We start from the raw sequence: 12626 nt of genomic DNA, 5'->3' as shown, positions 1-12626 counted from the left end.
CTGTCAGCATTCACAGACTACTTTAAGAACAGTCTCAGTTCGTCACACCACCCTTTAACATTCTCTTTGTTAAGCTAAATGAGCTCCTTAAGTCTATCCATTAAGGCATGTTTTTTACTCTTTTAAGCAGTTTTATGGCTCTAGCGGACAGCAAATCAGACATGAGTTTATCAAAGTGATATAGTTGTAAAAAAAACTATGAATGTAGTTTGAATTGCATATAAAAAACCATCACACATTATGAAGCATCAACATAATAGTTCTGCTTTCTTTCTAGGACTCTGGTGAGATCACACCTAAAATACTGCATTCAAGTCTATGTGTCTCATTACAGGAAAGATATTGAAATATTTGTGGGAGTTCAGAAAAGAGTAATAAAAATTATTGGGGGCTGGAAGAATCAATTTATGAGGAAAGACTAAAAGAGTGAGATCTGCATAGTTTAGACAAGCAACAACAAAAGGTAGTAGGCATGACAAAATATCTGAAAAGTGTAAACATCAAGACAGGACATGAACCAGGGACAGTACCAGACACCAGCTTGCCCCAGGATTGGAGGAACATAAAGTTGGCTTAAAGCCACCTTTATTTCCTCTCCAGTCTTGGACAGCACTGATTAGCCAGATGGAGGATGTCACAGGGTGTACCTGCCCTATAGCCCCCCCAGTGGACCAAGCCTCAGTTTTCCCATACATCATCAATAAGTTAAACAAGGCTTTACATAGTGAACAAGGCCCCTTCTGAAGGCCTAATGAAAATACAAGAAAACCTTCACCTCAGCATCCTAGTTGGGCAACAGAGTCAGTCTTAGATTATCTGTTCCAACCAGGGGCCGCTACTCCCCTCCAACAGGGTTCTCTTGGCTCAGTACCTTCCCTGGAGTCAGGCCTCTTGCCAGTTATGTGAGGAGAATCTTTTGCTGGTGCCAGAGGTCTATGGAGATCTGTCCGCTGCAGCTCAGCATATAGCTCCTAACAGGCTGGGCTTCCTGCCACCGTTCAGGAGTTCTCCGTCCCCCACAGCACACCTTCCAGGCCCCTGCTCTGGTGAGCTCTCCTGCTTAGCTCTTGTGGGAGTACTTCTGCTCAGCAGCTTCCTGTCTCTAGGAACCACCTCAGCTGAGCCCTGGTAATCCTTTAGCAGGCTTATTACCCAACCAGCCACCTACAGATTTAATTACTTCCAGGTAGATCTGAATTGGCTCATTCTCCCTTACAGGAATCTATCACAGTAGGCTGGTCCCTGACACCTTTGTAAAGGCCAGCCTGTGCGACAGATCTTGCTCCATATACTGAACATTTTACCCACAAAGAAAATTTGTATAACAAAAATATATAAAATAGCAAAGATAACAGCTTTGGGTAGCTCAAGATTCTTCATACCTTTTGTATGTGCTGTGTTACCATGGAGTCCAAGTGTGCTGTTCTGGCTTCCAGCTTCTTCAAAGGAGCTCCAGAGAAAACTTCATGAGCACAAAATGCACCTGAAAGAAAAAAGGTAAATGAAGCAAAAAAAACACCATAACATATTAGCACCTACAAGAACTACACCATGGATCAAGAATCTTTTATTTGAGGGATTTAAATAGCAACTATCTGGTCTGATTTCAACACAGGTATATTGTTCCAGCAGAGGTAATGAATATTTTATAGTAGACAGTCTTGAACATGCAGATACAGTAGGGTAACCTAACAGTATATGCTTATTATTTGTCTTTGATAGACAGAAATACTTCTAGATAATACAACAGGGCTCATGCTTCATAAATCATGAGCATTCACCTCTCAATAACTTTGTTTAAAGGGTGCTACATCGGCGGAAATAATCTTGGGCACCTGGTATTCACATTCCAAAATTAGTTCCAAATGTAAATAGGATGATTAGGAGATGGTAGCCTTAGGGCTGGTCCACACTAAGCCCCCAGTTCGAACTAAGATACACAACTTCAGCTAAGTGAATAACGTAGCTGAAGTCGAAGTATCTTAGTTCGAACTTAAAGGTACTTACCGCGGGTCCACACGCGGCAGGCAGGCTCTCCCGTCGACTCCGCCTACTCCTCTCGCGGAGCAGGATTACCGGCGTCGATGGCGAGCACTTCCAGGATCGATTTATCGCGTCTAGACAAGACGCGATAAATCGATCCCAGAAGATCGATTGCTTGCCGCCGAACCAGCAGGTAAGTATAGACATACCCTTAGAGTCAGCATATTTATTTTCAATAACCTTTGGAACACTTTTTCCAGAAGACTAGAAAAAACTAATGTTGTGCCAATATTTTAAAAGGGTGGACCCGACAACTCAGGAAATTATAGGACTGTCAGCCTGACATTGATCCTGGGCAGAACAACAGAACAGCTGATATAACTCATATGCGGGGGAGGGATAGCTCAGTGGTTTGAGCACTGGCCTACTAAACCCAGGGTTGTGAGTTCAATCCTTGAAGGGATCTGGGGCAAAATCAGTACTTGCTAGTGAAGGCAGGGGGCTGGACTCAATGACCTTTCAGGGTCCCTTCCAGTTCTATGAGATAGGTATATCTCCATATATATTTTTTAATTAATAAAGAATTAAGAGAGAGTAATATAATTAATGCCAATAAACATGGATTTATGGAAAATAGCTCCTGTCACGCTAATGTGATATCTTTTTATGATGAGATTACAAATGTGACTGATCAAGGTAATAATGTAAATATAATATTCTTAGACCTCTGTACAGGCATTTGACTTGGTGCTACATAACATTTTGATTAAGAAACTAGAATACAAAATCAACATGGCATACATTAAATGGAGTAAAAGCTGGCTAACTGATAGGTCTCTAAATGTAACTGTAAATCGACAATCATCATTGAACGGGTGTTTCTTTTAGTGGGGTCCCTCAAGGATCAGTTCTTGACCCTACACTATTAAACATTTTAATCAGAAAACAAAATCAACACTGATAAAGTTTGCAGATGACACAAAGATTGAAGAAGTGGAAAAAAATAAAGAGGATATGTCACTGATAGCGATCTGGATCGCTTGGTAAGCCTGGTACAGGCAAACAGTATGTGTTTTTATATGGCCAAATGTAAATGTATACATCTAGCAACAAAGAATGTAGATCATCCTATAAATATGGCCAACTCTATCCTGGGAATCCTTGACTCTGAAAAAGATTCAGTGGATAATCAGCTGGATGCATATTATCTGGACCTGCTGATTTTAAAATTTCTACTTTAGTAGCAGCTCTTTAATATCCTCCTGAGATACTATTGGACTGGAAAGAGTGTCATCGTTATAAGTAGTGCCCTTTGTTTTCAGGTTTTACCATAAACCCTCCAAAAAACTGTAGGTTTTGAAAAATCCAGTATTCAGATTTTTCCATTTTCTACCTGGATTTTGTACCTGCTCAAACTCCCCAGGCCTGTTTGCAGACTCCATAGCAGAAAGCACAGTGCACCTGCACGGGGGAGGGTAACTGCCAGTTGGTGACCATTGCAGCTGCGCAAGATGGGCAAGGAGCCTGCTGAGACCACTGACTGCTGCAATGATAGGCTACAAGGAGTGGAAGGCTGCACCTGGTGAGTACTGGCCCCCTCCTGACCCCAGCCTTTCAGCACGGCCCAGGGCAAAGACTCCTGTCTGCTCCCCCAATCTCTGTCTCCCTCCCCACTTCCAGACCCCCTCCCCCCTCCCTCTGTGCATGCCAGGAAGCCCATCTCTCTCCACCAGTCCACCTCCCCTATCTACCACTCCCACCCACCAGGTACCTCCCTCCCCAACTTCCCCCCCATGAATGCTGGGCACCCCTTCCCCCATCTGACACCTCCTCCCCCTGCCACCAAATCAGGTACCCCTCTCCCCCCCCAGACTCCCCTCTCCCTGCCACCCCACCCCCCATTTCCCCTTTCTGTGATAACTCCTGTGAGCTCTGTCTGCAGACATGTCATTGTCTGGAGAGGAGCCCCAGAGCACAAAACCCCATCCACTGCACCACCAGACAGAGCTCCTGCCTGACCCTGGGCCAGGAACAGGTTGTTCTAATCTCCCTGTGGCCCTGAGGAGTAGACCTGGAGAGCACACGATGTGGGGAGGAGGGTGATGGCAGCCCCCCTACTGTTTGCAAATCAGTGACTGGGATCTGCTCTCTCCTGACTCCCTGCTCCTGTGTCCCACCTCTGTGACAGGAAAGATGATTTTGGGATCCATGAGTATTGGGGACCTTCCCTCTTCTCACTGGGCACCCCTTACCCACCACCCACAGACCCCAGTGATAGCCTGTGTGAGAAGCTGGGCCCAGGGACATGTCCAAGACTTCAGGAGAACAAGCCTTGGAAAAGACACTTTTCCTACACTCCCTAGGACTCCCTAGGACTTTTGGAATTTACACTTGATACAAGAGGCCTCAGTGTAACTGTAAAAGTCACCCAAAGTAAACTATTTTTGTTTTAAAAATAAGTTTTATTTGCCCAACAGGCATTAGAGATAATGATTTCATAAACAATAAACTCTATCTGTTGCTTTTTTCTCTCTTCCTGTTCCCCAATATTAACCCTGATATTCACCTAGAAAACTGTGAAGTTAATTTTTTACACTCCTCTTTGCCTGTTTATTAATTTTTTAAATAAACACTGCTAAATTCCCAGAAAATTAAATTATATGATATGACTACTGCAGGGGGCAGGAAGGGCAGGTGTGGAGTGAAGCAGAAGTAAGGAGGATGTGAGGGAGGGGATGGAGGAGTAGTAGGTTGGAGCGAACGGCCAGTCAGCACAGGGCAGAGAAAAAGTCTGAGAACATTCTGCAGTTTTAACTGGAATGTCAAGAGGGCCAAAAGTATGCTTGAGCTGCTTCTGCTCCTACCAGCAGGAGTCTGAGGCTGGTTCTCCTTTGCAGTTCTCCTACAAGGCCACATGGCAGGGAGGCACCAACTGGATCCTAGGTGAGATTAATGCTAAAACATGTTTCTCTTACCATTAGTTTCCCGGAAATTGTGGGTGTGGAGCTGAGTGATGGGTGGAGCTGAGTGGTGCTGAGTGCTGGATGGGTCATGGGATGGAGCAGATGATTTTCTGGAAAATTTAGATGCCTTTTCTAGTTGCTCTTCCATTATCCAGTATTTATGCTTTAACTTTCTTATTTCCTCTTCCAGGGATTGAACATAATCTACAAACATAAAAAAATGATCTTGGAAAAGGTATTTTAACTTAAACAAGCAATTAAATCATAGTGAGTTTGGCAGACCACTTGCTAGAGAATTTCCTTTTATCCAATCATACAGTTCTAGAGTTAGAAGGGACCGCAAGGATCATCTTAGTCTAACCCCTGCCAAAGTGCAGGATTTGTTGTGTCTAAACCATCCAAGGCAGATGGCTATCCAGCCTCCTTTTGAAAACCTCCAGTGAAGAAGCTTCCATAGACTCCCTAGGCAGTCTGTTCCATTGTCCTACTGTTCTTACCAGTTAGGAAATTTTTCCTGAGATTTAATCTAAATCTGCTATGCTGTAGTTTGAAACCATTGCCTTTTGTGGCAAAAGGAGAACATTTCTCCGTCTTTTTTATTGCAGCCTTTCAAGTATTTGAAGACCACAATCATATCCCCCTTAATCTCCTCTTTTCCAAACTAAACAGACCCATTTCCTTCAGACTTCGCTCATATGGGTTGCATTCCATCCCTTTGATCATCTTTGTCACTCGCCTCTGGATCCTTTCCAGTTTCTCTACATCCTTTCTATACACTGGTGACCAAAACTGGACAGTTCTCCAGCTGAGGCCTAACCAGCACCAAGTAGAGCAGTACTATCACTTCCCATGGTTTACATGCTATGCCTCTGTTAATGCAACCTAAAACTGCATTTGCTTTTTTTGCAACAGCATCGCATTGCTGACTCATGTTGAGGTGGTGATCCACGACAACTCCCAGATCCTTCTCAGCGGTGCTGCTGCCAAGCCAGTTTCCCCCAATTCTGTATTTGTGCATTTGATTTTTCCCCCCTAAGTGTAGCACCTTACGTTTGTCTTTGTTGAATTTCACTTTGTTGTCTATAGCCCAGTTCTCCAATTTAGCAAGATCCCTCTGAATTTTAGCTCTATCCTCCAAAGTGTTGGCAGCCTCCCTAGCTTTGTGTCATCTGCAAACTTGATCAGTGTGCTCTCTATATCTACATCCAGGTCGATAATAAAAATGTTAAACAACACTGGACCCAGAACAGATCCCTGTGGAATCCCACTTGAGATATCTTTCCAATCCAACAACCTGATTCCATTAATAGTTACTCTTTGTTTGCAGTTGTTTAACCAATTATGTATCCACTTAGTGGGAGTGCTGTCGAGCCTGCATTTCTTCAGCTTACTTATCAGAATGGCATATGGGACTGTGTCAAAAGCCTTGATGAAGTCCAGGTATATTATGTCCACCACATTCCCCCATCCACCAAATCAGTTGCCCTGTCAAAGAAGGAAACCAAGCTGGTTTTGCATGATTTGTTCTAGTGATCACCCCTTCATCCTCCGGGTATTCGCAAACTGAATGTTTTATACATCGCTCTAGTAGCTTCCCAGGTATTGAAGTCAAGCTGACTGGTCTCTAGTTCCCCAGCTCCTCCTTTTTCCCCCTTTTATAAATGGGCATTACATTCGCCCTTCTCCAGTCTTCTGGGATCTCTCCTGTCATCCATAAGTTCGTAAATATTATTGCCAGTGGCGCCGAGAATTCTTCAGCTAATTCTTTCAGTACCCTCGGGTGAACAGCATCAGATCCAGCTGATAAGAGTACTATATCCTCCAACTGCTGGAAACAAACAACTGAGCTCTGGCAGCTGGAAACTTTTTATATATAGGAGGATGGTGTCAACAAAAAGGCTCAATGGTATTGTCTTCAGCTATTAGCAGGGAAGAACTATATGCACATATCAGAACTAGCATAGAAGATTGAAGAGAGAAATGTCCTTTAGAATTAATGAATAGAAATCTTTGATTGAACTGAGTAATCAAATTGTTTCACTAACAGAGTATAAATTAATAGGTAAAATAAGAGTTTATGTCTAATGAACACCTCTGCACATAATAATTAGCCCATCAATTCATGTTTGCTTGGAAATGGCAAGGTGTAAAATAACTGTGTTAACTATTCTTAACTATTCACAATGAAACCTCAAAGTTAGAACAGAATAAACAGCCATTTTGGAGGGGAATGCAGCAGGTGCAGGAGAATCTACTTTGCTGGGTCTGTCTGGTTTTCTCAGATCCAGAAAATGGTCTAGGCTGGCTTTGGAGTAATTCAGAGGACTCAGAAGTTGAATGTTTAGCTAAGTGAGGCATGTGCAGTGAGCAAATATGCAGTTCATCTGCACATGTTTAGATTATTGCGGAAAAAAAAAGGGTTTAAAAAAATCTATACCAATTGTACCATGCATGTGCAAAAGGGCCATTAAAAGGCTCAAAAAATGGTCAATTTTTCACCAAAACATTCAAATGCTTCTCTTTTGGGATGGTTATTTCCCTATCAAATTACAGTTATCTTTCCTTCCCAAAGTTCAAAAAAGGTCACAAGAATTTCTTCATGAAGGGGAAATTGTAGTTTTCATTCTCCTTATACTAAAAAAAGTGAACAATTTTGGCCCAAACTTTATTTTAGAAAATTTTTGGTAGAGACTGTGCCTGCAAAACTGTAGCTCAAATGGTTAATTTTTCAGCAAGTTATGAGCTGGGGGTTTTGAACAGAAATAACTGGCAAATCTTAACTATAGTAGTTGCTACCAGTTCCCCCTGTAATGTACATGTTCATTCACAACCCATGTATTCTTCTCTGAATTTCCTTCTGAGTGATGAGTATTTAAAATAGAGTAACTCCTCACTTAACGTTGTAGTTATGTTCCTGAAAAATGTGACTAAGTGAAACAATGCTAAGCAAATCCAATTTCCCCATAAGATTTAATGTAAATGAGGGGGTTAGGTTCCAGGGAAATTTTTTTCACCAGACAAAAGACACTCTCTCTCTCTCTCTCTCTCTACACACACACACACACACACACACACACACAGTATAAGTTTTAAACAAACAATTTAATACTGGTACACAGCGATGATGATTGTGAAGCTGGGATGAAGTCAGAGGGTGGGATATTTCCCAGGGAATGCCTTACTGCTAAATGATGAACTAGCATTTGGCTGAGCCCTCAAGGTAGTTAATGTAGCCTCACTCTACAAGGCAGCAGGCATGGAGGGAGGGGAGAAAGCATAGCAGACAGAGACAGAGACACACACCTGTGTCTGAGAGTGAGAGATGCACATTTCCCCTTTAAGTAGCTGACCCCAGTCTTAAGTACACTGCCTTGTTAATTAGATCAGCTTGCTGAGACTGCAGCTGCTGCCTGGAAGCTCCCTCCGTCCTGAACCCTGTCGTGTGTAACCCCTGCTCTATGGAAATGGGGTAAGTGGGGTGCATGAGCAGGGGGGCAGGGGACACCCTGACATTAGCTCCCCACTTCCCCCCTCCCCCCGTACAGCAAGCAGGAGTCTCTGGGAGCAGCACATGGCAGTGAGGGAGGGACAGCTCAGTGCCGGCAATTGCTAGCCTGCTGGGCAGCTGCAGCACAGGGAACTTAGGGGAGCTGATTGGGGGCTGCCAGTCCACCCTGATTACAAGCCCCCACCAGCTAGCTCCAACAGGCTGCTCTTCCTGAAAGCAGTGGACAAAGCAGGCGGGATACATTTTAAAATAGCATTTTTTCTTGTTTATAGCTATTATTTCTGTTAAATAAGATGAAAATAGTATTCTAAGGCAAGAGCTGTGACTTGAGAGGAAAGTGTGAAATGCCATACACAACTGCTACAGAGTAGCACTTTCAACCCTGTTCTCTATATTACCAGGAGTAAATATGACTGTAGCAGCCTTAGCATCAGTGGCAGTTTGCTGTGTATATTGTATATTTTCTTTCCTGGGGAACGAGGATGGTGTCTGATCACTGAGAGTCTCCATTTCTTTCCTCATTTCTGCAATAGCAGCCCGCAGGCTGGTGTTCTGTTCCTTTAATCTTTGGATCTCTGTGGCATGAAAATCTTTTCCAAGAACTCCTTTATCACCACCTAGAAACATCTGAAAAATAAAACAGTGACATCATGTTATTATCAGTGATGGAGACAAACGAGGGTCTTGTGTCTTCCAAACACAGCAAATAATAATTCGCTCAAGGTTAAAAAGTATTAAGATCATATGGGAAGAGAACAGCTGAAAGAGGAAAATAATCAGGTAATTCTGGGAGTTACCTGAGAAAAAAGTACAACAGTTAGAACTGTGGTCAGATTTATTAAAATGACTGAAAGAAAAAGTAGATCAGTTTAACTGACAGAAATACCCTCTTCCCCTCTCTATTCAATGGAGTTTTTATTTAAATAGGGTCCTTCATCAAAAGCAGAGACAAGAGAGAACATTTTGCACAGATGGGTATAGTGTCCCTCAGAGGCAGAAAAGGAAAAATTACAAATGTAAACAGAAATGTAACACTGAAAATATCTCAGTAACAATTATTGAAGTCAACTTACAATGAGGGAAGAATAAAAGCAGCCAGTATGAATGGAGAGTCAGGTGAGTTTCAGATATATATGGCGATGCAGTCTGCACTTTCTTATAAAGTTGCTGAAGTAACTCTATAAGAAAGGTTACACAGTAACCAGCTTTCCATCGTCAGCCCAGTTTTGTCCCCTCACCTTACTACTTCCTCAAAACAAATTCTTTCCACCTGAAATTTCTTGTGTAGAGAAATTTCTGCCAGAGGATAATTTTTGAGAAAGCATAAGATTAATAAATGTAACAAAATGTTTGGTTTAGTTATGCGACTATATGATACTTATATGAAATGTTATGAGAATGTAAAATTTAAAGTATTGAAGTTGAGGAGTGCTTGCATTTGGGTTTGTGGCTCATATGTGACGAATGGGAGATGGTTTGCAGCAGAGGGTTTGTGATCCATATTAGAAATGTTATGACACTGTAGTATGGCATTTTGGTAGTTGGGTGTAAACAAGCTGTTGTTGGACAGGCAAAGATGAGTATTGATGTGGGGCCAGAGTTAAGGTTGTTTGTGTAACCTAAAGGAATAGATTCTCAGCAGCTGAAAACTGCCATAGATCTATTGACTTCAATGGAGCTATGACAATTTACACCAGCTGAGGATCTGCGCCCCTAAAACTTTATTCTTAATTTAGATTTCCAGGCTTTCAAATATGTGCTTGTTGTTGTATGAAAATAGTAGAAATACTGTAACAATTTTTTTTCTTAATTGATATGTATTTGCAACCTTGACTATTTTCATGTACGTTGTGCCTGGGAATATATAAAAACGGTATTGTAGTATTTTCTTTGATCTAAAAATTCTGTATCCTAGCTCCCGAAAATAGTAGACCTGGTTAATACTGCTTTTTAATACATACACAGTTCTTCATGTTCTATTCAGGGAGGACCTCATTTTCCTGGTTAACAAGTAGTGATTGGGCACTAGGGTGCACCACAATACATTCTTCACTTTCATCCTTCAGAAAGGCCTGTTATGAATACAGTTCTGCCAAAATCTCAATGGGGTGAAGCAACAGATATTAGCAAAATCAGAAATCTCCTGTCCAGCCCCAGGAAAGTTTTCACATTTCTCAGTGATTTGCAAGTTGATGAGAAGGATTTAAACCTAAAGCAGGGATCAGTAATACAGATGGCAGAGGTGTTGAAAGTTACACAAATAGCCAGAAATTAGTGTTTAGGGATTCAACTATGCTTGGGATACATTTTCCTGTTCTACTGCACTGCAGTCCTTAACACAATATAAAATATGAAAGTAGAAAACAAATGAAAGTCCAAAATTAATGCACAAACTGAATGTATCTTGGAAATATGTATTATTAGGCTGATTCGTATTAGATGTTCAGCTACATTATGAAAAAATATGCTAGGGACATTGTTCTCCATTTTTCTTCAATATTCTAACAGACAAGTCTCTTTCCAACTTTCTAAATCCTATCTGCAGATTTCTTCACCACATGATGGTTTTTTATGTCCGATTTATTCCATTTTAATATTTACAGCATAATTTTAAGCATTGCTGAAAGACTCTTTATTGCCAGCTTCCCCATTTAGAGTACAGCAACCACAAAAATGTTTTCCTCTGGAATATTTTCAGATTTTCAAATTTTCCTTCTGCTCTCTCAATCTGGGATTCTCGACAGTCTCCCAAATTTTTGTTCAGTCAGAGATGGCATAATTATGTAAATACACATGAGAAGCCTGTCCCTTAACTGTTACTTGCAGCAGTGGGATGATATTTCTGTCTACCTCATCACAATGAAACTTCTAAAATAGTAATTTTTTAATATTTCCAACAGAATTTAATTTCTTTCAGATCTTTAGCACATGCCATTCAAAGGCAAAAATTATTCCCTGAACATTATAATTCCTTCCACTGTAATATTCAAACAAGAAGCCAAGTCTCTGTTTACACACAATTTATGTGCCTGCTTTCTATTTCTGGTCATATACGAGCTGGTCCAGAGCCAAGTATCTGTGGACTACAATCTTCAAGGACAGAAGGCAGCAAGAATGATTTTGCAGTACTAAAAGGCCACTTTACTTCAACAAGGGACGGGAAATATACAGTCCTTCAAGGACAGCCACAATGACATAAGATTAGAATTACAGGATATGAGACGGGGCTGGGGAGGAGCCAACCACTTCATCTTTGTCCACAACAAATTTTAAAACCATATTACCACCTAATGAAAAAACAAACTAACTTTCACTTATAATCAATTTTTCTAGCTAACTGCAGAAATAAATTGAGAAAAATAGTACATTCTTCCTAAGATCCTCAAAAGGAATAATTCCTTATAAAATTTTTGGTGGGGCTCAGAGGTCAGGGGTACAAGCTGTAGAGCCCTCTAAATTGCAGTCTGGGGGCAAAAACCCCCAGTAGGAGAAAATACCTGCCATACCTCCATCATACCTGGTGCATGGGGTCGCAGTGCCACTCAAGGATAGACAGTACACTTATAAAGTTTGCAGATGATACCAAGGTGGGAGGGGTTGCAAGTGCTTTGGAGGATAAGATTAAAATTCAAAATAATCTGGACAAATTGGACAATGATCTGATATAAATAGGATGAAATTCAATAAGGACAAACGCAAAGTACTCCACTTAGGAATGAACAATCAGTTGCACACATACAAAATGGGAAATGACTGCCTAGGAAGAAGTATTGCGGAAAGGGATCTGGGAGTCAGAGTGGAGCACAAGCTAAATATGAGTCAACAGTGTAACACTGTTGCCAAAAAAGCAAACATCATTCTGCAGGAGTGTTGTAAGCAAGACACAAGAAGTAATTCTTCCATTCTACTCCATGCTGATTAGGCCTCAACTGGAGTATTGTGTCCAATTCTGAGCGCCACCTATCAGGAAAGGTTTGGACAAATTGGAGAAAGTCCAAGTCTAGAAAACAGGACCTATGAGGAAATATTGAAAAAAAATTGGTTTGTTTAGTCTGGAGAAGAGAAGACTGAGGGGGGACATGAAGTACAGAAAGAAGAGGGTGAAAAATTGTTCTCCTTAGCCTCTGAGGATAGGACTAGAAGCAATGGGCTTAAATTGTAGCAGGGGAGGT

General features: G+C 41.5%; 1 protein-coding gene across 1 annotated transcript in view; it reads right to left on the bottom strand.

The window, feature by feature from the left end:
• CCDC57 (coiled-coil domain containing 57) overlaps nt 1-12626 on the bottom strand; it is a 110082-nt gene that overhangs the window by 55959 nt on the left and 41497 nt on the right. Inside the window, exons 10-12 of the mRNA XM_026654551.1 lie at nt 8853-9081; nt 4959-5150; nt 1383-1483 (exon numbers count right to left, since the gene is read on the bottom strand). Of these exons, the coding sequence (XP_026510336.1) occupies nt 1383-1483; nt 4959-5150; nt 8853-9081 (522 nt within the window). The remainder of the gene's footprint in view (nt 1-1382; nt 1484-4958; nt 5151-8852; nt 9082-12626) is intronic.

Source organism: Terrapene carolina, unplaced genomic scaffold (genome assembly GCF_002925995.2).
Source record: "Terrapene carolina triunguis isolate 2854851 unplaced genomic scaffold, T_m_triunguis-2.0 Scaffold192, whole genome shotgun sequence".
Classification (NCBI taxonomy): domain Eukaryota; kingdom Metazoa; phylum Chordata; order Testudines; family Emydidae; genus Terrapene; species Terrapene triunguis.
Note: the sequence above shows the minus strand (reverse complement) of the source record. Positions and strands in the feature narration are given on the sequence as shown.